The sequence below is a fragment of the Physella acuta genome, unplaced genomic scaffold (genome assembly GCF_028476545.2).
Source record: "Physella acuta isolate Inbredline_101_S28 unplaced genomic scaffold, ASM2847654v3 ptg000819l, whole genome shotgun sequence".
Taxonomy (NCBI): domain Eukaryota; kingdom Metazoa; phylum Mollusca; class Gastropoda; family Physidae; genus Physella; species Physella acuta.
Window position 1 is genome coordinate 443,877 of NW_026732337.1, and position 27,599 is coordinate 471,475.

Sequence of the window (27,599 nt, forward strand, 5' to 3'; positions counted from 1 at the left end):
CTGAAAGAGACTACACACGATGATGTCAGCTTGTCATAAGTTTTTTTTTTGGGTTTAGTTTTAAACACTGTTGAATGTTTCAAGTGCCCCATTAACTCAGGCTGATGAAGATTTTTTTAAAACACAAACACCAGTAATGTTGTCAAATAAATGTTTTATTATGTATGAATGAGATATGTAGGTACAGATTTTTACAAAATCTATAGGATAATTCTATGCTACATTACTTGTGAGGTTGTGATAATAATGTACACATGCCATCATGTATACTAATGGCATGAAAACAAAGATAGAAGTAATTAAAACAAAAACAGACAGTATAAAAACAAAACAAATGCTATTAAAAAACAAACACAGATATTATAAAAACAAAAAAAAACAAATACAGACAGTGTTAAACAAAGAAAATTGTATGAAAACAAATACAGATATTATGGAAAAAAAAACCCAGATGCTACAAACACAAAATAAACACAGATGGTACGAAAATGTTAGTGTACATATACCTACAGTACACACTTAACTAATTACATTTGCCTCAAGTGATAATGTGGTACAAAATGTACACATAACTACAGCACATAATGAGCTCATATATTATTTTCAAATCAATCAACTGTACATCAAAATCTAGATTTGACAACCCACCCCAAAAAAGTCTAAAAGAGTGACGGTTTCACAAAAAAAAAAAAAATAACAACAACTAATCCTCCATTAAACACCTAAGTTTTATTTGACTACCAACTTTTATAAAATACTTCATTTAGGGCCTAGCTATTCTAGGCTGACAACATTCTGTGCTTCAGTTTCTCTGCCATATTAAAATACTCCACAAAATATCCACACAACCACACCCATCTTAGACATACATGTGAAAATTGTGTAACTAAACTAAAAAAAAACGTGTTAACAAATTTCTCATAAAAATAATATAAACCAAAAAGTCAAGTTGTTGAAGATTTTCATGCACTTTCATAACAATACCCATATTTAAACATTCAAACATGCAGTGTTAGACAACTAAGTAAGTAGTCAAACAATGTTGCTAAATAGAATCAGTGTGCACCAAAACAGAAACAACAGTATAGAAATCATGTTAGTAGGATCACACATATTATGCTAGAGTGATATGTAAAGTACTATTCATTAAAAAAAAAGGGGGTAGTTTTAATTTAAATTTTTAAAAAGCTATAATTGTATGATAAAATGTAAGCTAAGAGGATACTTTATACGGATTAATTAGTGATTTATCTAATAAATAAAGCTGAATTGAAAATTATTTAAATTATATAGTAATAACTTGAAAAAGGGACTGTAATTAAATATTAAATGCATCATTCTTTTGTTTTTAAAATTTTATCATGGACATGTATTATTATTAAGGCCCCAAATTAAAAATTTTGGCAAAAAAAGTTTAACTATGCCATTTCTATCTAAAACATCTGCTGTAGTTAAAACAGCAACTACAACCATCTAAAATGGCAGCTAGTTTTTTAATGTTACTCAATGTACACAACACCACTAACTACCCCAGCAAAGAAAAATGGTTACCCAATGGAAAAGGAATACAAATAGAGGGTATATATTTTAATGTATATTATAATAAAGGCAGTGGTTCTTAACCTTTTTGGAGGTATTGAACCCATCAGATTTATAAGCTGTACCCTTCTTAATAGTTTTATCGACCACTTTGAAGAAAATCAGATCGTGAATCATATGAGTCAGGTGTGAAGCTTGGCCTCCACCGAACCCCTGAGACTGATTCACCGAATCCCTGGGGTTCGATCGAACCCAGGTTAAGAACCACTGAATAAAGGTGATTGTTAAACCTTAGCAAACATTTTCTTAGGGTGAAACATATTTAGCCGTCACAACAGAAGTAAAAGAAGTTTAGTAGCATCGAGAGAAGGCACCATTAAGGAATGTGTTAGTATGTGTAGAGTGGCGTCTAACATTTTGGCAAGAAGAAAAATAAAAACTGCACACTTTCACAAATTCAACTTTGATAAGAACTTGGTGGTATATTTTACTTTTTAAATAACGGGTGGATGTCTTTAAGTATAACAAAATAAATAACAAATAGCATAGCTGTCATTTCATTACAAAGACATAATTACTCAAATTACTCATACCATTTCATTGTAAAATTGGACAGACCAAAACATTTTCTGGAGTAAAATATATTTTAAATTTTCATGACTTAAAAATTCGATTTGCATGTGACAGAATATATGTAAATTTTTAGTTTTAAAAATACGTGAATTAAATGAAAAAATATATTTCGTAAACTGTAAATATCTTAGAGGCCAAGCTATTATGCAAATGAGGAGTAATATCAGAGTAGTACATGTGAGATTATGGGCTAACTCCTGAAGAAAAAGGTCTTCAAGCAAGTGTGGACGGGCGACTACTAGACACAAAACTGGTAGAATAGCACAACCAATTCTTACAGAATTTCTGTTTCACAATGAGGTAAATATAAACAGGTAGCTGGACAGTTACTTCCCCTTATGGTGATCACAACAGTTTTAACATTAGCTTCATACAAATTTACAAAGTCATTATAGGTGGTGTGTATGCTACTCAGATCAAAGAAGAAAAATAAATTCAGAACATTTTTCAAAAAGTGAATCTTCATTATAATCCAACAAAACAATTATTCCAAACAGAATTGTTTTGTAAAAAAGATTTTAAAAATATGGCTTTAAAATATAAGCCATAAAAAAAAAATCACCCTATATTGATGTGTATGTTACAATATAATAGGTGATAAATATATTCAAAACTCAACACTGAGATTTCTGTATTTCAAACAAATTTTCTTTTAAAATATTTAAAACATTGATAAGTGGCTTTTTTTCACTAGCAATCACAACAACATATCACTTCAAATTTTTAAAGTACTATATAAAACAGCTTTATGGAGTTTTCACAGAATCAGTTATCATAAATCTCTAAACACATAACAAGATCGCAGCGATAATTTGATTTTATAAACCACTCACTCATGCTATGGAGAACACACATGAGTGTCATAGATATTATAATAAGAAACAAAAACTGAACAAACACTGCGGTATACACAAGCTATTCTGTAATCTATAGTTTGATAAAACAAGTAGTAATGTAAGCTCATTAGATATGGTGTAAGTACTTCGTTAAAAAAGTTTCATCACAAGTAGCTTAATCTCTTGAATTTAATCATGTCACCACGTACTGGTGGTTAATAAAATTATTATTAAAATATCTTTACCCTATTTTAATAAAAGGTTGTAATGTTTTTTTATTGTACTTAAAACTGACCTTCATCAAGCCATTTCTCTAAAAGTTTGTACTTTATTTAAAATGTGAGTATTTAACTATCACATAAGGACCACAGAAGTAAAAGTACGGATATATAAAATGTGATATGTTCATTACAGGTTTGAAAGTGGCCATAATTTCAACGATTTGTATATCAGGTTAAAATCTGGTGCATTGGACGGAAAAAAAAAATTTGCAATAAAATAAAATGTTGAGTACATCAAAAGGCAGGAGATTTTAAAAAGTGAAGAGCACAAATAGCTCACAATATTGTTACTTATATACAATTTTAAGTACATATTTTAAAAACTTTGATTCTTTAGCAATTTGTTGGTTTAACAAATGTAAAATCAGAAATCAGAAAAAGTTTTGATTTAAAACAACATCAATGTAAATTTATGTATTTTAGTTTTCTTTTAACACTATTGTAGAAGAATAGTAATTTCTGCATTTAAAATTTTGAACAGGTCACATGTGACTTCATATATAAAAATATAAATATATTCAGCTGTAAATTCAGTAACACAGAAGAGAATTTTCACTCAGGGGTATACAACAAGAAGCGGAACAAATTCTTCACAGGAGTAATATTTGCAAACTCGCAAACCAAAGTACATTATATGTTGTATATTGTCCATTAGCCCCCTTCAGTATTGTCAATAAGAAAAAAAAAAGATTATGCTTAAATTGGATGTTTACTACTTGTAAGATAATCTGGTATGGTGACTGATAAAAATTACTGTAAAATATGTAAACCGAAACTAAATAATTCATTACCTCATATTAAAATTACAAATACTATAATATTTGTAGTGTAAATATTTTTGACAAGAGGAAAAAAAAAGTACATTTCAAATGATTAAATGTAATTAATACTACATAAGAGTATGAGGCACCCTGTCTATATATTATCTACGTTCATTTCGTCATCGGAGCTGACTGACGTCATACTGACAAAGGAGCTCCGTGAAGTTGACCTACGCTCTTTGTCCTTGACTGTGCTGGCTGCTTTAGAGGATGACCCCCAAGCGCTGGAGTTGTATGTGTTGGTTGACATGCCATCAGTGCTCACCCTGATTTGGGGTCGTCTAACCACAAACAGAAAATTGTCATAAATTCAAAATATTTATTGAAAAAGCAATATTACAGGTACAAATGAAACAAATAATATATCTGGTTATACAAAATTCTGGATTTTTGCATCAAAAACATTCAAGTCAAACAATTATCTAATCAAATTCTTCACAGTATTAAAATAGTAAAAAATAAAGTACATAGTAAGCCTATTTATAAATGGTAGCTGAAATAACTAACTTGTCACAAGAGAACAAGTGGTATATAAAAACCTTACGTTTTCGGAACAGGGACTGATTCATGAGGTGCTGTACTCTCCCAATCACTTTCTTCATCAAAATCACCCTGTAAATAATGTCCACATTTTATAAATTAGATTAAAAATGAGAATTAAAGTAAAAACTTTTTTTAAGTTTCTATTTAATAGATGCTTAGAACATACATTTATCGGGTAAAACCTATTTAACTACAACTTGATTCTAAATTACAATTGTAATCAGTTTTTAAAAGTCTGCACTAACCACATCATGTTTTGGTTGTCCCCCTTTTGGTGCCATTAAGTTAACTCCGCCCACAGGTTTGACATCTGATGTACGAGCCTGTAGTTAGTTAAAAAACAACATTTATTACATACAAAGCCTATTACCAGTATCAGCCAATACAAAGTTTCCTTTAAGAAAATCACTGGAAATATTATTCCAGTGTAATACTTGTATATTCTAAGCAATTTTTCTGTGTCCTCAAGGTATGTACAACAGATATTATTTCTAGTTTTTTTTTCAACTACTTATAGGTCCCTAGTGGGATATTTCATGCTTAGATACATTTGTCTTGTTGCTTTTTTTATATGTATATGTTCTTTGAACAAGGTTTAATCCCTTGCGCAATCAGTTAATTATGCTAATTATTTAACACACTTACCCCCAGCTGGCTTTCAATAGCTCGAGCTAAATTGGGCACACTTCCAGATTTTTTAATTTCAGGTGTGACTCTATAACCTGGCCTGTAATGATACCAATATTTGTGTCAAGGTAGGAAAGTTGATACAGATAAGTCTGGTTAAATGATGTGAAAGTTGATACTGATAAGTCTAGTTAAAGAATGTAACACCAATGCACATAATGAACTGAAATAACCTGCACTTGCAAGCAACCAAAAAAGTTATCTCAAAAAGATCTGATAGGAGGTGGTGATGTAATTAAAAGTAGGCAATGTTAGGTGGGCTCAACTTTCAAACTTCTTTTTACTTTCCCAGTAATGCAAAGTTTCTATCAGAGCTGGGTGTACCCACAGCTACCCTCCCACTCAATGATAAAGTAATATTGTTACGAAATCTAATATATAAAGCTCAGTTCTGTATGTAACGCATATGTTTGTCGTTGGTCTTGGATGGATTTAAGTGTTATAATATTATCATGCGCATTTGTCTAAATTTATGAGTTAAAAAATTACTATTGAAAGTGTTGGGAAATAATTTTCATTTTTCAAATTATAGTAATAATTGTCGGCATGTTCATTAAACACAAGTTTTAAAAAAATATCATCTTTTACAACAATTCTAATTATGTCTTTATTTAGTCCTATAGCATTTACTTCCCTTTGATAAATTAGGAAAACACAATTACTTCCCTTTATAAAACCATTGCATTTTGTGGAAAAGAATTTACTTTTTAATTACTTTGTTTTGGTGTTGGGAAAAAAAAATAATTACATAATTAGCGGGGATTGATCAAGTGCAAATGTTGTAGGTATTTTACGGATAAGCTTGGAGTATTATAATTGTTCATCAAATTGAAACAGGCGCGTTCGTTTAAGTGAGTGCAAAAGACTATGAATAAGTTGGGGTACTATAGTCGTTCATTAAGCTAAAACAGGTGATTCCGCCCTGGGCGTTTATGTTCGCGTTAGTGTTTTCTTTGTGTTTAGGTGGGTTTGCGTTAGTGGTTGCGTTTTGATTTGGTTCGTTTTTGTTCTTTCTTTTTTCATTTTTGTTTGTGTTTTTTTCTTTGGGTTTGTATTTGTGTTTTTGGTTGGTTTTGCGTTTGGATTTGGTTTGTTTTCGTTTGCTTTTTCGTTGTTTTTTTTTGTTTGTTGGTATTGGTGTTTGTGGTTGGGTTTGTTGTTAGGTTTTTGTTTTCGTTTGCTTTTTTGTTTGTTTTTTCTTTGTGTTTGTATTGGTGTTTGTGGTTGTGGTTGGGTTTGTTGTTAGGTTTTTGTTTTCGTTTGTATTTGTAATTGTGTTAGCGTTATGTTTGCGTTTTGTTGTTTTGGTTGGTTGTGGTTTGGGTGGGCAATGCCGGGTTTATGATGATTACTAAACACACAGGTGATGGTCTTTAACAGAAAGGTTTTTCACAGAAGCCAGAGCAGGGCCTGGCCGGGACGGCTAGTTAAACATAAATACCTGTCTGAATCCAAAATATCATCAATGTCATCATCAGCATTGTTGTTCAAAGGTCTTGATTGGATCAGCCGTGGTTTAGGGCCCTGTAGGCGTGGGCTGGGGCTCGGACCAGCGGGGCCCTTAGCTGGCCCAGACTGTATGAGCCTGACATTAGGGGCGGGGGTGAAAGCCTGTCCCCCGGGTGCATCCTCCTCATCAGAGTCATCGTCACTGTCAAACGCTGTGCTGGTCCACTCAGTGGTTGACCTGCAGGCATCAAGCATCACATGAACACAGACACATGTAGTTATCATATATAACATTAATATATACTACACACAGTTGTAATTTAACATGCAGTTATCATACATCACATGAACACACACAGACATGCAGTTGTAATTTAACATGCAGTTATCATACATCATATTATTATATACACAGTTATAATTTAACATTCAGTTCTCATATATCACATTAATACACACACACAGTTGTAATTTAACATGCAGTTATCATACATCACATGAACACACACACACAGTTGTAATTTAACATGCAGTTATCATACATCACATCAACACACACACGCAGTTGTAATTTAACATGCATTTATCATACATCACATTAACACACACACACACAGTTGTAATTTAATACGCAGTTATCATTCCTCACATTAATACACATACACAGTTGTAATTTAACACGCAGTTATCATACATCACATCAATACACACTCTAAATTGTAATTAAGCAGGCATATACCATTAACCCGATTAAACACACACTCCAGCGTGTAAACAGGCATGAATATGAAATAGTAGTATTAACCTCTGAATACTGGCCTGACAATGTAGTATCACATACATTTTTGTATTAGACTTACACAATAGGGGGGGGGGTGGTGGGGGGGGGGGGGTGCAAGGTGTCCTGGGCTGAGGCTGTGGTTTTGTCTGTCAGACTTACCCAGTAGAGAGGGGTGCGAGGAGCCCGAGGCTGAGGTTGTGGTTTTGTCTGTCAGACTTACCCAGTAGAGAGGGGTGCGAGGAGCCCGAGGCTGAGGTTGTGGTTTTGTCTGTCAGACTTACCCAGTAGAGAGGGGTGCGAGGAGCCCGAGGTTGTGGTTTTGTCTGTCAGACTTACCCAGTAGAGAGGGGTGCGAGGAGCCCGAGGCTGAGGTTGTGGTTTTGTCTGTCAGACTTACCCAGTAGAGAGTGGGGTGCGGGGTGCCCTGGGCTGAGGTTTGACAGTCAGACTTACCCAGTAGAGAGAGGGGTGTGAGGTGCTTAGGGCAGAGGTGTGACAGTCAGACTTACCCAGTAGAGAGGGGGGTGCGAGGAGCCCGAGGTTGAGGCTGTGGTTTTGGCTGTGTTCTAGCTGCTGGTCCGCTGGTGCTCCGGGGTGTTGTTCTCTGGTTTGATATGTTTTGTTGTGGATGCGGAGGTCCAGCCCGTGGACGATTTGATGTATTTTGGTGATGTAAGGGTGTACGTGGGGACAGTTCTAAAAAATAGTACGTTTATCTACTATAAATATGGTTTTAATGTTGCTTCATTAAGTTTAATTTTAAACTTTTAAGTTAAAAAGCATTTTTTTTAATTTACAAATATTTTGTCAGAGAATAAAAAGTCTGGTTATATATAATATATCTGTGTCTTTATATATTCTTCAATAATTCTATACACTAGGTTGCAAATGAATAACTGCCAACAAAATAAGTAAGATCATTAAAGAGCTAATTTTTTAAAAATATTTAACAATTATATCTTTTTTCATTAGCTCCATTTTATTTTTTATTACATGAAACATTAGCAATAGACATAACATAGAAATATAATTGAAACCAGCTTGTAATAAGGAAAACATTACAAACTAGTGCTAAAGGAATATTATTTACTTATAGGTAACAAAATAAATACAAAATTTTAGGTTCTGTTTCTTTTGAGATGTTAGCAAACAAAACAAACAAAACAGAATATTACCTAGCCGTCGTCGTGGTCCTGTTAAAAAGGTTTTGAAATAGAAAAATAAAAAGCATCTAATGCTAAAGCCAATACAGGAATTACAACAAAAATTTTAAAAAGCAAAACAGTATGAGGGTAGTTTAAAAAAATGAATAAGGTTAAAAAAATGTAAGATATATTTAATACATACATATATGGAAAAAAGTTTAATAATGATTAAATCAATCAAAATTTTAATGAAGGATAAAATTTACAAACTCTAACTAATTTTAGAAAAAATTACAAATTATAAGGATTAATAAATGAGAAATTATTCAAAATATTAATAATTAAATAATGATAAATTGTGCTGAATAATGTGTATACATTGTTACAACAGTTAAGTGGACCAGCCATCCTCAACAGAACTGCTTTACAGACCTGATACATCATTTAAAAACTGGTCAAAGTCATAGAAATAATTTATTCTTTCATTTCTTTTAGGTTGTAAGTTTTTAAAGTTAATTTAAAGTCCAGGTGTAAATTGATTGAGGATAGCTGATTGGTCACACAGTGTAGCTGATCAAGGGAGACAACACTCAATCAAGCAAATACTACACACCTGAGGGTGGAGGTCCACGGGGTGAACTCAGCTTCATCTTAAGTTGTCTTTTGGCCTCATCTGTCGCTTTCTTGTTGAAGTGTTCTCTTAACGCCATGAAGTTGGGATATTTCTATTGTAAAAATAAACTATTTTAATATAATTTCTATGATATTGATAGACCTAATCATATGGAATTATGGACTAAAAAATTTTTTATAAAGCTTAACAAGTATTGATAAGTTTAATGTAATAAATCTAACATTAATAATAATTTAAATCAAATGTAAAGTTAAAAGTTTGAAAAATGTGTAAATTTAAAATATGTAAGGTTTAAAAGTTTAATCATTGTATATGCATGTTCCTTTACAAAGAATAAAATTCCCAAGTGACCTCATGCAAATATAAAACTAACTTAATGGCCTTGTGTTAAATTGGAAGTTGGTGAGAAGAAAGAAATCCATCTCAAACCTGAACATTCAACTGTCTCTGTGTCTGCAACAAGTTTAACTTGTTCTCTAGGACCCCATCAGTGATGCCCGTTTGGGTCTACATTTCACAGTTAACAATGAACAGTAAATTATAATGCAACATAATAAAAACACTCAAAGATTTTAAATTTTAATTTAAACAACAATCTGAAAATTAAACATTAAAAAAAAAAAAATATATATATATATATATATATATATATATATATATATATATATATATATATATATATATATATATATATATATATATATATATAAATTAAGAACAGCAAAAAAACTATATAATAAGAATATTAAAATTGAAGATGTGAAAAAGTAGAAATTTTTCACTTGATAAATTTTTTGCTTTGATTAGCCAACAGGAATATGACAAATGAACAAACTCAATGTAAATCAACGTAGTTTACCCTAATCTTTTTGTGACAACATGTGGTATGTTCAGATTTAGCCCTGTGTATGTTATGACGGTTTTGGTCAGCAGGTGGCTACGTATGAAACATATTCTATGTTACAAGTTTACTTGTCAATACGATATTGTTTTAAAAACCCTATTAATTACCAAAAGCAATGACTGCTTTTCTATCCATTACTGTAGAATATGACTACTTGGTTACATCATAAATGGCAACATTAGTTATTAAAAAAGTTCTCATTGAGATGGTACACAGTTCATGTTTATTTTACCCAGGCTTATGAAGGAATTGTGTGGTCAGCACTGTGACCTGACAGGTAACCATGAGAGCTGAGTAGACTCAGAGTTACCCTATGCAGGTCTACTACCACCAGACACTTTTAGATTAGCAAATGAAGAACTCTTCAATTCAATCTTACAGTCACCTACATAACGTTGCGGATCTAAAATGAGCAGCTTAAAGCCAACATAACACCTAACAGTGCGTATCAACTAATATGAGTAAAATTCTGTTATATTCCATCTTTGCCACACCTTTTTAATTTCTTAAAATGTACGACACAAATGACAATTCCCTGCAGTATTCCTGTTGCTATAAATAACAAAGCCAACTTACAGCTGGTATTCCCTTCTTCTCTACAAGTTCCTGTAGCAGTTCTGCCAGTTGTTCCCTCATCACAGCCATTGATGGATTCTTCTTCAGTTCTTCAAGAAACTGACTTGTGTGTAAAGTCCTAGTTCCAGTCATACTTCAAATAGATCAACAGAATTTCATTTACTGACACTAAAATTTGTATAGTAGGCAAAAATTAGTACACCGTATTAATCATTAATTTCTCATACTTAAGTATTTCATTAATCATTTCACAATCACCTAAAACATATTTGTGTGCTTTGAGTTTATATATAAATTGACACCAATGCCTGAATAATCAACTAATTAGTATTTTTTTTAAATTTGTTTTACTTCTGAAATTACAGATTAAAATAAAAATGTTATTCGGTTTTTCCAAGTTTAAGCAAAACATCTGTAAAAAATTAATCACACTATCATAAAATGGCTGACAATTTATAAAAAAGAACCATAAAATATGTGGATGCTAAGATAGAAACTCATATTTTGTAAGCAAAAAATTGTTTCCACAAAACAAAGTTTTTAAAAAATTTAGAGCTTTATTTCAGAATTGATCAAAAGTATAGAATATTGTCAAAAGTATAGTATATTGTATCCAGGAATAAAGTCCAACAATATATATTTAACACCTACAAGCCCCACTTACCCCATAGTTGATGTACCCATGGTGTCTTGGCGGTAAGTCTGCAGGCTGCTAGTCCCAGTGTTAAAACCTGACAAGAAAGGAACAAATAATAATCCACATAGTTAAAATATGTGTTCACTTTTAAAACTGGGGACTTTTTTATTTAAACTAATATTCAAATATACTCATGTAAAAATAATTCCAGTCAAGTTTAAAAATGGAGAAAATCAAAGACTAAAATCAATCAAGTATTACAAATTGTATTAATTAAAAATGTTATAACCATGTTATTACCTGCACTTTTTTCCTCATCACTAGGGTACATGCTGCTAAATTTCATAGCCGGCTGAGCTGTGACATTATCTAGAGATTTACTCCTTGGACTTTTCTTGGGTGCCTTAAACTGCTTGATCTCAGTCTGGCAGATAAAGGTTTAAAATTTTAATCAGATACATCTCAGTCTAGAAGTGCTGGCCAAGGGTTGAACTATTAAACTGCAGCTTTAGGAGACAGTGTGGCCTAGAGGTAGAGAGCTAGACTGCTAATTAAAAATTCTTGAGTTAGTATCCGGGTTCAAGTCAGCACAATGGCCCTGAGTCCACCCAGCTCTGATGGGTACCTAACTCACTTTAGGGAAAGTAAAGGCGAATGGGCATAGTGCTGACCACTACATCTCTTCATATGCCAAGGTCACAGAAACAGGTGAACTCAACTAGCCCCATGGATTGTCAGGTTCAAAAAGGGAACTTAACTTACTTAATCAAAAAGATAAAATATTCATTGGCTAATTTCAATCTAGGTGCAGTAATAGTGTTTATACTTCTAAACCTTTTGTTTTGTATAGAAGAAACAAAGTCTACATTTAGCTAAAATAAATTACATTTATATTTAGTTCCCCAAAGTAATATTAAGGGTAAGAAGTAATTACAGTTTTGGTGATTTCCTCTTCAAGCTGATGTGCTTCAACTTCTAAGGCTTTCTCACGCTCTCTAGATTGCTGTAAAACATGTGAGAATCAAAAGTAATAATACAAAGTGCTTTGTTTTTTAAAATGATTTTAAAAATTTTGAAAAATCCAAAAGATTTGTATTGAACAAGTAATCAATAGTTGATTTTAGTGTCTCATTAAAATGGAATTGATTAAATTTTTTTTTCTTTTTTCAAAAAACAATAACATTTAATAATTGTATTTTGTTAACTTAATTAATGAATTCAGGAATATCAAACGCTAATGTCATAATAAACATAGTAATAACCAATTAACATTTAGCAACAATTTAAACCAAAATACTTTTTAAAAAACTTCAATGTGTCAACATGTTGCAAGTAAACTTACAAGTTCAATTTTCATAGATTTAAAATAGCTTTCAATTGCTCCCTTTAAAATGAAAAAGAAGTTGGTACAGTATTTTGTAAATAATTGTATACCAGGCTTTTTCAATAATTCAGTTGAATTTTAAACAATGTCATTTTAATGTATAGCATAACTAGTGCAGTATTGTTACTTTTATTGAAACAGCTTAACAATTTTCTGGGGGGCAAGTTTGTTTTTAAAAATAATTTAGATGTTTATAGTATGCAGTGACATATAACAAAATACCTTCAGTAACTGTTCCACTTCCTTTTGTGATTCTATGGTCGTCTTGCCTATGTTCCCGTCTTGGGAGTGAGATGTGGTTTCCAATGCATTGTTAAGCTGTTTTTTAAAAAAAGCAATGGATGAACATTGGAAACAGTTTATATAAAAATTCTGTTAGCTTATTTAATGTTTAAATAAAAGATTTAATTTGTTTGAATACTAAAATTTTTCAAACAGTAACTAAAGAGATGAATAATAAAAATTGCTTATTCTCACTTTCTTTGTTTCTGTGGCATGTTGCTGAGCCATGCGCTGCATTTTCTTCTGCCATTTTCTTTCTTGTTTCTCTAGGTTTATTTGCATTACTTCCTTCATTTGATCCAACTAAAGGGAAAAAAAATCAACTCTGGGTTCAAAATCCTAAAACAGTAATGTTTTTTCATTGGAAAACTAAGAATGTAGGTAACCAAGAATTGTGTTAGGGTTAGTTTATGCCATTGGTCAAGTACATAAACAGCTAATGGGACTGACCATTCAACACACAAGGTGAAAGAGGGCAACATAGTATGAGGTTGCGTTTAAATATAATATATCATACCGGAAATTCCATTTGGGTTTAAATACAAATGTCAAGAGCTACACTAGTCCTAACTGATCTTCAACATCATAAGGGGAGAAGAAATAACATCGGGACAGAAAGTATCCTTCCATGCTATAATCATAATGGAAAATTTTGCCTAGACGACCATTGCTAATTTCTTAAAAGGGAAATACACTTTACCACAAGAAGATATAACATCAGAAGGAAATACCTGCTGTTGTAACTGTCCCTTTAATACTGCTATCTCCATCTTTTGTTCTTTGACTTCTTTCTTTTCATTTTCATTATCATCCACAAGTTCTCCGAGGTATGAGCGCTTCTCTAGAAGGCAGATAAAAACAGTGTAATCATTTTTCTAGTCTTTAAATGAATGTGTGTCAAGTTACAATGTATATCAAGTAATGAATGACTAATACACGTTACACATAAAACTATGAATGTGCTTAAAACAGGACCATGTGTGTTTTAAATAAAAGACGAGTTACCTCCTGTTCTTGCTTCCAATTCTTTCAGAGCATGCTGTGATGCCTGCAGCTTTGCATTTAGTTCTTTGATCTCTTTCATCAATGTAGAACTGTGACCGGTTTCACCCTCCTCCTGATTAAAGAAAATATTTCCAATTATGATTTTTGGATTTTCAGCATTTCAATCTACTGCACAAATTATATTTTGCAATGGACTTACTTTCTTTAGCACTAAAAAAAAAACTACTAATTTGATATTGCTCTCCTAACTTGAAAATAAATTAACTTCAAAACAAACATCCTTAGTTAAATAGTATGGCAAACAAAAAGGTTATACCTGCAAGATTTCTGTTGGGGCTGACAAGATTTGTTGGACTTGATTTGCTAAGATTTTAGCATCCTAGAAAAAAAAATATGTATTTTATTTCTTTTAAAATCTAAATAGTAATATAAAAATTAGATTAAAAAACAACAGTTCTTAATATTATATTCTATGGGACAGCATGGCCAGGTGATAGAGAGCATAACTGTTGACACAAAAGTCTTGAGGTTCAGATCCCAGGCTCAAGTCTGTATGACAATCTTGAGCCCAGCCAGTCTGATGGGTAACTCACGTTAGGTAAAAGCAGCTGGGCATAGAAATGAACTCAGCATCCTATCAGTTGTCAAGGCTATGGAAAGGTGAACTCTACTTCACCTGCCCTACAGGTTCAATGATGTATCTACAATAATGCAATTAGCGCTAATAGATGCTTTCCAAGCACTGGGCACAGAAAACCTCACCAAATGTATCAAGGATTTGCATAGTAGGAGACCACAGCACAGTTTGTCAATGATGTTGGTCTTGTTTAAACCCCCCTCAATTATTCAATTGAGAACAAAAAAGAAGAAATAATTAAACCCAGATAATAGTTTAAACTTGATACTGACTTTATTCTTCAGTGACTGAAGAGCTCTCCTTTCTTCTTGTATTTCAGCCTCCTGCCTGAGTAGCTTTTCTTTGATTTGGCTCAATTCATTTTCTAAGTTATTTCTGGCACTCTCTGAGCCCACACCTAGGTCTGGACTAACAGAGCTGGATCCATCTTTGTTGTTGATGCTGATGCCTGCATGTCGTCGAGTGATATGGAGTTGCAGGTATGTATTGTTGAGGAAGGATTTCACACAGAAAGGACACTGAAATGTGTGTACATAATTTTTTAAACAAGCACAACTAAAAACCAGTGTACTCTTGTGTAGTGTTCTTTAGACCACTAGATTGTTTTCGTTAAGAAATATTATTTTTTTATTGGTACTAAGACAACCTAAACTGTAAAGATGGTTGTTAAGACTACAGTACACAAAAAGATGCAACAATTAAAAAGTATTATTAAAAAACTTATACATTAACCATTAATGTCCCGTAACGCCCGCTGCCGCCCGACACCGTTAATGTCCCGTAACGCCCGCTGCCGCCCGCTTACAATAAGCATAGAAAAATTAAATTTGTTTCATTAAAATTTGGCCTACAAATCCTAATTTTTAACTAAACAGGAAGTCGGATGGTTTCAGCATCCTTTTCCGGTCTTGTAATTTCAATGGCGCTTTTGAAAGATAAAAAATAATAGTTTCTTTCTATCTCGAAATTTTCGACTCATCTGTCGTATTTTTAGTAGATTTAATATTAAAAATAAAAAAAATTAATGCCTCTAAACGTATCTAGGCATGTATTTTATGAATTATATATGTTAAACATAACCAAATTGATATTTAACTGTTAAATTCGATGCATAGTTGTTAAGACAAAAATAAATAAAGTTGACTACCGAAAATGACCTGTTTTGAATTTTCTCAGACATTTTTTATTTTTATACTGTACTTTTACCGAATATAATATATTCTATTTAATACTGTTGGAAAGCCAGGTTTATTCCCAACATTAAGCAGTACTTTTTATCTTAATTTTCAATTTCATTTAGACAAAAACAAATATTTTGTGAAACTATTCACTTGATCATACAGAGTTATGCTCCTTACATTGGGCCGTCATGGGTGGAGTTTTGGTAGAATGAATGGGACATTAATGGTTAACAACAAGCTACTGTATTTTAAAAAGAAAAATAAATCAATTAAAAAATAATTTTTTTAAAATAATTTTTTTGTTTTGTAAAAGTAACTATAAAAACAGGAAATCTTTTTTTTTACCCTATTGTAGCTTTCATTACCAGCAAACATGAGTTGCTGTTGGGCCAGTAACAATTTTTTCCTTTTATGACTTTCTTTTTTCACCTCAGTCAGTTCTTTCTGTAGTGTTGCTATCTCTTCTTTCACCTTCTCCACTTCCTACATACAGAGCAGAAAACAGAACAATACTTCTTTCAAATGGCAAAGTGTTAACATGTATGTACCCCTCAGATCTGGTTTTAAGTACTTAAAATTAAAAGAGCTGAATAAAATTACATACACTGAAGTAGGTAAGTACTATCACTGTGTTAAATTAGAAATTAGATAATGCAAACATAACAAAACTTAGTAAAATGATAAAAGGATATTAGAAGTAGAAGGCCTATATGGCTCAATTATCCATATTAAGGAATTTTCTTAGAACTGTAATGTCTATTTATGTAACTAGTAGGAAATATTTAAATAAGATATGTTAAATAGAAATCAGATTAATGAATGCATATGAGTTTGAAATATGCCAAACCCTGTGATAGATTTTTTAAAAAGGTGAATATATATATTTTTAAAATATTTTTTTAAATGTGTGACCTGCTCAGATAGTTTAGATTTCTCTTCAAAAGAAGCACACAGTCCTGCTAGATACTCCTGGCTGTGCTGTAACAACAAGATACAGACTTTTTAAAAATATTGTTTACAATTTCACACCTATCTATCTACATTTGTAATCAACTACTCTCCAAACTATAGAAGTTGAAAGCATATGATATCGCACTTACCAGTAGGTATTCTATAGTTAGTTGAGCCAGTTTGAAAAGTTTGACGAAATTGGGGTCTATAGACCTTATGTCCTGAAAAAGTAATTAATTGCACCCCAAATATCATTTTTGTATGTTACATTTTTAATACACTAAATAAGATAATCATTTGTTTAAATTAAATTTAAAATGCTAACTACAAATCAATCAGCATAAATGAGATGGTTGGCAATTAAAATGTTAAAGCATTAAATAAATAAAATGAAACTTAGAAAGAAAAAAAAATGGATGTTATTTTAATGTTAGGCTGTTGCAGAATGTTTTACAGACATTATATGAAACTGCTTTTATATCTAAAACTTACCATCTCTGCTTCTAAATTACAGAATGTTATGTTCATAATGTTCTCTTGGAGAGTGGTGAAATCTAAAGTTCTAGAGATGTGATCGATATCAACGGAAGCAATCTTCCTCCAGTCCATTCTCTCAACACGTTTACGAAATGAAAACCCCCCATTTCTACCAGTAGGGTAGCCGTTATAACTCATGGCAGGAGGTGCAGGCATATAAGCAGAGGGAGACATAAACTGAGTAGACATAGTACCTGAAATGAAAAGTAATACAAATTTTAAAAGTAAGAATAGTAATAGTATAGAAATATTATTCAAGTACACTTCCTTACTTAGATCCGATAGTTAGATCTAGACTCTGTATTCGGATGATTGAAGGTACCGATGTCTGATAACAGACTTTTCAGAAAATTTCTACTAATTAAGTAGTATTACTAACTTATTACTTTTTTATTAGTATTAATTTAATAATTAGGCCTAGGTTATAAGGTTAGGGGAGAATGTTTATACCAGTGTCCGATAATGGAATCTTCTTTAAAAAGGGGGTGTTAGGTTACTGGTAGTTAACTAAATAAATACACACATGGCTGGCTAATGTCAATCTTAATCCTGTCCCTTACCCCAACCCTGGTCCTACCATAAATTTGTAACCATAAGATTACAATACTAACTATTTACTATAGTAACTAACAGCCCAACACCCCTTTTTTATAAAGGATTCCATTATTGGAAACCAATCATCCATTACTGTTTTCTTCTTTTTTTTTTACTTTAATGACGTTTACTTTTTTTTTTTACTTTATTAATTTTTTGTTTTACTTTATTGACGTTTTTTTTTAATTTATTAGGCAAATAATAGGCCATACGGCATAAAAAAAAATAATTTATTGTTGTTGACACTTGTCAGTCAAGAGTTGAATTTAAATTAGTGCACTTAGGTAGTCCACAATATAATATGATTTTGCTGTATTGATGTTATAGTATCTCTGAAACACATTGTATCATTTTTAGTCATGTAAAACATTACTAGCCTATTGTTAAAGTGTGAAATAAAGAAAATATTGTAAAAATTACTGCCGCTTCCTCCGTTGTCAACTCAAACGTCCGCCATTTTGGATTCCTCTTTGTCTCGCGATGTTACAAAAATGTGAATTTTTTTTTTAACTTTGATTTTAACATGCAAGTTAAGAAAGGGGCATTATATTTTGTATTTTTAAAATGATCTTGTGTATCAAAATAATAAAATAATCAGAAGTTAAAAAATACGTCATTGATTCCGAAAGTACGACCCGGAAATAAAATTCTAACCAATAACATCAGACCACGAGTAGAAACAACGAAAGTTGTTTATTTCGGATACATTTCTTAGAGATAGCTCAAAATATGAATATTTCTGTTTGACTGTCTTTTGAAGTGTTCATTCAAATACAACTGAAATGAAATACGATACCACCGACTATTGGGCACGACTAGTGCGGTCATTTACTGTGCTTTTACTTACATGTGACATCTACAATTTCAATGGTAAGTTCAATTGAAAACACAACACCTCACAACACTGACCACCAGTCAACATTTGTCGTCATGTGTCATTTCACATTTGGCAACAAGATAAACACCGTAGTTTAACTTTAACATACACCATCTACACATTTTAATCCATGATGTAATAAAGTGCTTACAAAGTCCATTAGGTGACACTATCCAAGTCTTTAGTTGTACAAAAAATAGTAGATCCGGTAATCTATCGTTTTAGGTACGTAAAATCGGCCGCGACTAGTAATGTGAAAAACAGGTGACTCCTTACATTTTAATAATTATTTCACATTTTGAGGAGGATTTATGTTTTGAAAAATACAAAAATGTTTCCTTGTTTCATTTATGTACCTGTTTTTAAACAATTGAATTAAAACTTTTCAGTAATAAATGAACACCAGCGATATTTCCAACAGATGCAACCACGCTCATTTACTATAGCAGCCATCTTGTTAAAGTTTTATTTTTATAGACATATAGCGCAAGATTCAGGCGGAAGTCACTCTATTTTACAAATGGCTGCTGTTTATATAGCAAATCTTGCTTGCAGACACAGCTGTTTAAAGTTAATTTCTGGCCTATATTGATATATTTAGCCATTGATTTAGGTTTATTATTCATTTATCTATAATATTTGACACAAACATATCACAATATACTTCTATTACAGCCTTGACAATGAGGTAACGTTTTCGTACATTAATAGCCGCGGGCGATTTTACGTACCCAAAACGATAGATTACCGTAGATCCAGGCCTAAAGTTAAGAATACTAAAAAAAAAAAAATGAGTTGTTATCTAACTTCAACTTACTACTGAGGAATCATAAGTATTAAGTAAAGTGTAGTTTGGTAGTGTAGGTTTCATCTGTTTTATTAGTCTGGATTATTCTAGATTTAGAGACAGGTTAACTCACTTTCTGGATGAGTTGCTATAATTACTTAGGTAATCTGTAATTATTTATACGAAGTGACTACTCGGAAAAGATGTTTTGGCAGAAAATACTAAACTCAATAATTCTGCGCATGCGCAGTGACCTTGCCGTAATAGCTGGACTGGGATAGGGTTAGAGTTTGTAAAGATGCATATGCAATACCATAAAAAACATCACCCTGAATGAAGGTGTAAGTTTCTCACCATTATGCCTGTGTATCTTTTTCTGGCAAGAATCGGCCTTATTTTTATGCAAGAGACTAGACGAAAATGATAGATTACATGCCAATAGTATAGATTATAGATCTAGATATAGGTCAATACAAATTTTTTTTTTTACGTAGGTGAGAAATCATCCTTTTAATTGCAAGAAAAATAGTCCTGTTTTAAATTTAGCACACATCCTATTCACTGAAGTAGTCATATTGTGGTGCGATCGGGTGCTACCCCGAAAGTCCAGAGCTCATATCCCAGACTTATGTCCATAGAGAGTACATTTCTTAGTACATTCAGCTCTGATGGGCACTTGACTCAAAATTTTGGAAAGTAAATGCAGCTGGGCAAAGTGCTGACCACTCTATACCTTCATATGATGCCGCCATATATAGTTAAATGAATTATACTTTTTCTACCCTTTGGATCACCAGGTCCAAAAGGGCAAAAAAGGTCTTGAAATTTATCACCTTTAAAAGTAATACTATCAGAAATTTAGAAATCAACCTTAAATAAAAAAAAATTATGTATTAATTGGGCCCTAGGTATCTTTTATTTTATTTATAATTTAAGTGGAGAGTAGTACTTGGATGTTTCTAACATACATTTTAAATTGAGAACTTTATTATTTTTACAGTTGTTGAAGGAGTTAACCCAGAAGTGGAGCAGCACTTAGAAATGGGAAAGAAGTTGTTAGCAGCTGGTCAATTGGCTGATGCCCTTTCTCATTATCATGCTGCAGTTGGTGGGTGTCTACAAATGCACTTTCACTTGAAATTTATGTTTAAACTGTTAAATTAATTTTGATTTGTTATTCCCACAGCTTTGCTGCATTTTGATGTTTTATTGTTTTTGAGTCATTTTATCTGACCGAATATTTTTTTTTTAAATATAAGCTATTTGTTAAAACATTCATGTAACTTTTAAATCATTAAATTCAAACTTTGTTTTTTAATTTGTATTATTTAATGCAGTTAGTTGATTTATTTTTTATTTTTTATTCTTCACATTTTGTTTAATTTTATATTCTAGATGGTGATCCAGACAACTACTTAACATATTTTAAAAGAGCAACTGTGTTTTTGGCCTTGGGCAAGTCACGTTCAGCCCTGCCTGACCTGAACAAAGTGGTGGAACTAAAGCCAGACTTTACTGCTGTAAGTATCTACTACTTATTCATCAGTAAGCAGTCATGCTGGACTAATTTTGTTTGCTTCTACCCGAAACCAAACAGCAATGCAGCCAAACACCTCAGTGTATTGTATGTATTTTCCAGTCTAAAAGTTACATAACAGTAATGTGTCACCATGTGCCATTTTCTAGATTACAGTGGCAATCTACTCAGCTTGAACTCTCTTTCTACTTTTCTTGTGCTGTCTTATACGTCATTCAGAATGTTTTAATTGGTTGGTTTTTGCTGATAAATTGCATGTATTAATATTTATTTAGTCTAGAATTCTTTCATTAAAAAAACAATTATTTAAATATGCAAACAGGCCAGAATGCAGAGAGGAAATGTGTTGATGAAACAAGGCAAGCTTGCTGAGGCCTTAATGGATTTTACAGAAGTTGTAAGTGTTTTTTATTATATTAAGATAAACATTTTAAAAATTTCATCTTTGACTTATCATTTTTGAAGAAATGGTTGGTCTTAAAAAAGACTATTAAAAAAATGTAACCATGAAGCAAAATGTTCAACAGCTAGATCTTAGCTTTGCAATGATTGTACTCTTTCCTACTTGACTAAGAGACACCCATATTTTTGTATTACTTTTTTTGCCACATATATCAACGATCATTTTCATTCCTTTGTAGATTAATAGAGAACCTGCCAACAATGAGGCCATAGAAAAGGCTGAAATTGTGAAACCTCTAAGAGAAAGTATAGAGCAGGCCAAAGTTTTATTTGAGCAACGTGCCTATCAAGATGTTATAGTGCTCCTAGAGAAACCCATTGAAGTAATACATTGTTCACTTTTTAAAATACTAATTTAATAACAAGTTCAATGCCTTTTTTTTTAAATTGAACTTTTTAGATATATTTTACCATTAAACTTACTGTTCAATGATACATTAATGTTATGCTAATTAATTAATACTGCATTCCTCTGTTACAACCATTTTAAGGCATACTTGAAAATAATTAACTTTGCACTTTAAGTCTTTTCATTTTCATGACAACATTTTATTTGCTCAGCTATGTCCATGGGACACCGACTTACGAGAAATGCGGGCTGAGGCTTACATAGCACAAGGAGAATATTTTAAAGCAATCAGTGACATAAGACCAACAGCAAAGCTTATGCCAGACAACACAAAAGCATACATGAAAATGAGCACCTTGCATTATCAAATGGGAGAAGAAGAAGAAAGTCTTTTGTAAGAACACATTTTAAAAAACTTTTTTATGTTGATTGTACATTTCATCGTTCTGGTCTGTGTTGTTATAGATGTTTTATAAACGGATGAACTATTTCTTGATGTAATTTGAATGTTTACTCAAAATTAAACTTTACTGTTTCAGACAAATTAGAGAGTGCCTTAAATTAGACCCAGATCATAAAGAGTGCCACAACCATTACAAGAAAGTTAAAAAATTAGTCAAGCAGTTACAAGAAGCACAAGAACTAAAGAATAACGGCAACCACGATGATTGTATTACTAAAGCACATAGTATTTTAAAGACAGAATCCAATGTGATGCCATTTGTACTAAGAGCCAAATCATTTATTTGTCATTGCCAGGCACAGGTAATAGGATCATTTTTTATTTTCATTTTCTGTTGCAAGCCAAAGATGTGTTTACTAAAAGTGTAGCTAGTAAAAAATTTATATTTGGTACTGATCATAGATAAATTTATCTGTTTTTAAACTTGGGCAGCTGAAGTAGTGTTCATCTATTTTCAATGACTGTGTCATATAAAAATGGATAGTATTAGTGTGGTCACTACTATGCCAGGCAACCGTAGTTTTTTTCTGACATGATTCAGTTACCCTACGGAAGTGGGTAAATAAAGGGACTTTTACAGGATCAAGTCCATGAAACAAACTCAAAACATAGCAGTAATTAAGAAATTGTTATATTTCTTTATTGGAAGTTTTTGCATTACTTAAAACAAACAGTGTCAGCTTGTGTTGGTCATAGATTTAGTTTTCTTTATCTGATCAAAATGTGGTTTAACTATTTTCTGCTAAACATGGGATATTTCTATTTTAGAACTAATTGAGAAACTATTGTTTTTATAATTCAGTCAGGTAAAGTAGATGAAGCTTTGAAGTCTTGTAGCGAGGTCATCCAAATTGATCCAGGTAACATAGATGCTATGGTTGATAAAGCTGAAGCACTTATGGCAAATGAAGACTATGAATCAGGTTAGTTTTGATTGGGTTGATTCTTTGTAAACTTGCTTATCCATTACTAAAATTAGTTTAGAAATACCCGTGTTAATAGTATGTTTAAAACACACAAGACTGCTTAATCTAGTATTGTTGGTGAAAAATGTAAATGCTCATATTAAGCTAACTGCATATAAGCATTGTGATAGAATTTGTATTATAGTTATTCTTAAGCTAGATTTCTTTTTCTAATGTACATTAAAAACAGTTTCGTAAACTTTGTTTAATATTTTTTTTATTTGTCCAGCCATTCGAGAATTACAAGAGGCACAAGAGATTGACCAGAACTCAAGAAGAGTTCAAGATGCATTGAACAAGGCACAGAAATTACAAAAACAATCTAAGAAAAGAGATTACTACAAAATTTTAGGTGTAAAAAGGTCAGTTAGATTTAGAAAAACTATAAGGGGAACAAATGGATACATTTTTTAAAAAGTGTATGTTTTTTAAAATGTTTTGTACTTAAAAAGTTCCATATACAATTGTTTGAATTCAAATATTAGATATATTTTTTTATTGTCACCATGCAGAAATGCTTCAAAGAAAGAAATACTTAAAGCTTATCGCAAACTTGCTGTGAAATGGCATCCTGATAAACATGAGGGTCCTGAAAAAGAAAAGGCACAGAAAGTGTTCATAGATTTAGCAGCAGCCAAAGAAGTTCTCACAGATCCAGGCAAGTCCAACAACTACAAATTCTCTTAGAATTTCTTCATACAATATTTAAGTGAATGTAAGATAATTTATTATTTCTGATAATTATATTAATGAGTTTGTTGTTTCTACAGAAAAAAGACAAAGGTTTGACAACGGTGAAGATCCTCTTGATCCAGAAGAGCAGCACGGAGGTCACGGAAATCCATTCTTCCACCAAGGCTTTAATCCATTTGGCAATGGCGGTTTCACATTTAAATTCAACTTCAACTGACAATAGTATATTTTAGGTAGCATATGTATCTATAATAGAACATGTAGGCTTCTCAGCTCTCAACAGAACTTACTGAATTGTGAGGATCAAAATGACATTGGGGGTATGGGGTAAATTGAAAATAAAACCACCTGCTCATTGGAACTAAGACTAATACAACTCTTATTGCACTAGTACTGTTGAGAGGTGCGTTTTATTTATTATGCATTGTTTGGATACAATAGTTTAATATTTTCTGTTTTTGAAGGCTTATATTTGACACAAGGGTCATAGATTTCCTTTAAGTTATTTTCATTACATAACAACTCACTTAAGTTTATTATAGTGATCTTTTAAAACAATGGCTCAAGTTTACATCAAATTGAAAACAGTATATCATAGCTTTCATTTTTTTTAAACTTACATCATATTCTCACTTCAAAACTTTAAAAAACCACTAAAAAACTGATAATATTAAAACAATACACACTCAAGTTAAAATTTAAATTCAGGTTTTTACTGAATTTTATTTTTTAAAGTTACAAAAAAAGTAGATGCTGCTTATTGATATGCTCAATCAAATTGTTTGTAAACCTTAAATTTAAGAATTAAAGTTACGTGGAATTAATAGTAATTTTACCAGTTGTTTTAATATTTTCTATAAGCTTTTTGACTCAGGAGAGCTTCACAATGTTAGCCTGTGGGGCAGCTTGTTATTCTAACCATAATGCTGATGTAGATGGTTTACCAAGGTTTTAAACATGTTATATTTAATATGTATGGTTTTTTATCCTGATGAAACTAGAGTGATGTCAAATGTTCATTATTTGATAATGAATGTGTATGTGAACATGTATAGACTAACTTATTTGTTCCATCAAAGGTGTGTCATTCATTCATTATGTTTAACTCCTAGTTTTTATAAAACTTACAATCCTTGAGTTTACATGTTATACCTACTGTTTGCACTTGACTTTTGGGCTGCTTTAAGTTTATATATAAATAGATGTCCATGTCAAGAATGATCTAAAAACACAAAATGGTGAGTTTTTAAAAGTGGGGGAAAAGTCATTCAGATGGTAAATAAATTGAGATAAATTAGATATATTTGAGATTTTATGATTCATTTGCCTGATGATACAAATAAATTAGCAAAACAAAAATGTTATGTCTTAAACTAAATACTTTCAATGATGTATGAAAGACAAGCTTAAGTTGCACCATTAACTGTAGAATGTCTGGAGTGTGAGAAGTGTTTTAATGACCGCAACAGTTTGCCATAACAAGTAACTGCTGCACCAATTTTTTAGTGCTTCATCTGTATGTCTGCAGTTTTCCCCTGCTTGTGTGTAATATTTACCTTGAACAAGACATAAGGTCAGCTGTTTTTGGTGCTTCTATATTTAGTATTAAAATTGTGATAAGAAAATCAGTACTATATTTGGTTTATTTTTCTACGGTTCTTTTGTCACGATTGAAGAGTATGTTGAATATTTGTGGAATTCTGTTATGTGCACTGTATATTTCTGGATTATGCAATAAACATGTTTACCTATTGATGAAGTTAAAATATTTTCTTCTATTTTTTCCTTATCAAAATATGGCTTATATTTTTTTATAAGCAGGTTAGAGTTAAAGTTTACCAAGATTTTGTTTGTTTAGTCTTCTTAATAGAAAAAACAAATACTAACAACCTTCCCACTGCAACAGTTCTTTAGTTACTTTGCAAACAGAATTCTATCAAAATAACAAACCTTCGAATTAATTTTTTTTTTAATTTAAAAGCGCAAGATAAAGAAGAGGCAAATTTTTTTTCCAGAAATTTATTTTAAATGCTGTCTGGTGCTTGTATTAGGTAGTCCAAACTGAAATTAACTATTGATTGCAGACTTCTGGAGTAAGTATGTCATGAAAGAACTTTTAATTGTAAGCTCTATGCCACAAATTTTATAAAAATATCTTAATAAATAAAAAAGTTATGCGATTTTTAAAAAAGCAAAATTTGGTAAAAAACTGATTTTCAAAAAGTGCCATTTTTGAGAACCCATATTTTCTAAACTAAATAACTTAGAAGTGTAAAAATTGGTAAAGTTACTGCACAGTTTGTAATATATATGCCCAATTTTTTTCAGTCATCTAAAATGAGTATTTCTAAGGTAAAAAAAATAATTGAAAATGACAAAAATGCGTTTTGGTCACTTTTATTTTCATAATTTTTTTTTTTATTTTGCTTTGGACATAGAATAACTCTAAAACTATTTTGTTGGTAACATTAACAGGAATAATGTGTTCATTATTTTCAAAAATCACATGAGTTAAAATATTATTTTTAAAAAATGCCACAGTTATCTAGAGCAGGAGAAACAGAATCAAAATTTAGTGGAGTAATGTAATGTAATCTAATAAAGACGTGATGCCTACAAGTAATGCAGCAGTTGCTGCTACATTCAAACCTATTGGGTTGATAACTGCTTTAGGGGAACAGTTTTTAAAACGACAACTCCACATCTTTGTATGTCTTGTTTCCCCCATCCTTGATCTTGTGGAGCATCAAGAGTAAGTGGTATGTTTTGGGAACTGTAGTTGGGGGGGGGGGGGCTTGGTCTTCTTCCCTTCCCTTGTAAGGAAAGTTCTGGATAAATGTCTCCAGATATGGAATAAATAATTGATTTAGTGATTAATAAAATATAATTAGATTTACTACTAGCCTATTGTGTAGGCCTACTATTTATCCTGTGACTGTAGCTGGAAACATGAAAAAGCCTGAAAACACCTTTTTGTTTAAAGAAATTTATACTTGATAGTATATTTTGAACATTAATTCTATTGAATGAAATATTCGTTGTTTGTGCCACAATGGTTGAGATATCCAATGATGAAGATGCCATACTGTGGTTCTCAACATCATATATGACAATTTAACTGTCCTTCAGTGTTACTATATGCATATAAAATAAATAAATAATGAGAAATACTACTAGTACTACTTACACTTACAACTAATATAACATTTAAAACTAAGTCACAACATGTACAATCTTATTAAATTGCACCACCATCTAAAAATTGATCTGGTACATTTTATTAAGGAGACTGGCGCAGACCATTTCACATTATTCAGCAGGGAATCAGAATCAAAGTGCACAACAGTAAATTAAAAATTAATCACATTAGTCCTTAAAATTTAGTGTCTTTTGTTTTAAATAAATTGATAAAAATGTATAGTTATTACA

General features: G+C 31.6%; 2 protein-coding genes across 4 annotated transcripts; one reads left to right on the forward strand and one right to left on the reverse strand.

Annotated features, from left to right (window-relative positions):
* Positions 1-3,677: 3,677 nt before the first annotated feature.
* Positions 3,678-18,519, reverse strand: LOC131951646 (cilium assembly protein DZIP1L). 3 transcript variants are annotated; one of them, XM_059313991.1, is made up of 24 exons: positions 18,458-18,519; positions 17,399-17,637; positions 17,056-17,127; positions 16,868-16,933; positions 16,301-16,438; positions 15,047-15,292; positions 14,454-14,516; positions 14,138-14,249; positions 13,864-13,973; positions 13,328-13,435; positions 13,073-13,168; positions 12,401-12,469; positions 11,767-11,890; positions 11,494-11,560; positions 10,830-10,962; positions 9,779-9,856; positions 9,329-9,440; positions 8,746-8,763; positions 8,080-8,266; positions 6,782-7,027; positions 5,299-5,380; positions 4,899-4,976; positions 4,655-4,722; positions 3,678-4,391 (listed from the first exon to the last, which is right to left on the reverse strand). In XM_059313991.1, exons 2-24 carry the CDS (start codon positions 17,630-17,632, stop codon positions 4,205-4,207), a joined length of 2,694 nt encoding a protein of 897 aa, XP_059169974.1. In that variant the 5' UTR covers positions 17,633-17,637; positions 18,458-18,519; the 3' UTR covers positions 3,678-4,204. The 3 variants fall into 3 exon arrangements, with proteins under 3 accessions (XP_059169974.1, XP_059169973.1, XP_059169975.1); XM_059313990.1 differs by having other exon boundaries at positions 18,415-18,513; XM_059313992.1 differs by lacking the exon at positions 8,746-8,763 and having other exon boundaries at positions 18,415-18,513.
* A 179-nt stretch (positions 18,520-18,698) lies between these two features.
* On the forward strand, positions 18,699-25,927 carry LOC131951647 (dnaJ homolog subfamily C member 3). Its single transcript, XM_059313993.1, has 11 exons — positions 18,699-18,907; positions 20,702-20,809; positions 21,097-21,221; positions 21,561-21,635; positions 21,880-22,023; positions 22,262-22,443; positions 22,589-22,814; positions 23,315-23,435; positions 23,707-23,839; positions 23,990-24,135; positions 24,248-25,927. The coding sequence occupies exons 1-11, from the start codon at positions 18,820-18,822 to the stop codon at positions 24,385-24,387; spliced, it is 1,488 nt and encodes a 495-aa protein (XP_059169976.1). The 5' UTR covers positions 18,699-18,819; the 3' UTR covers positions 24,388-25,927.
* Positions 25,928-27,599: the final 1,672 nt, after the last annotated feature.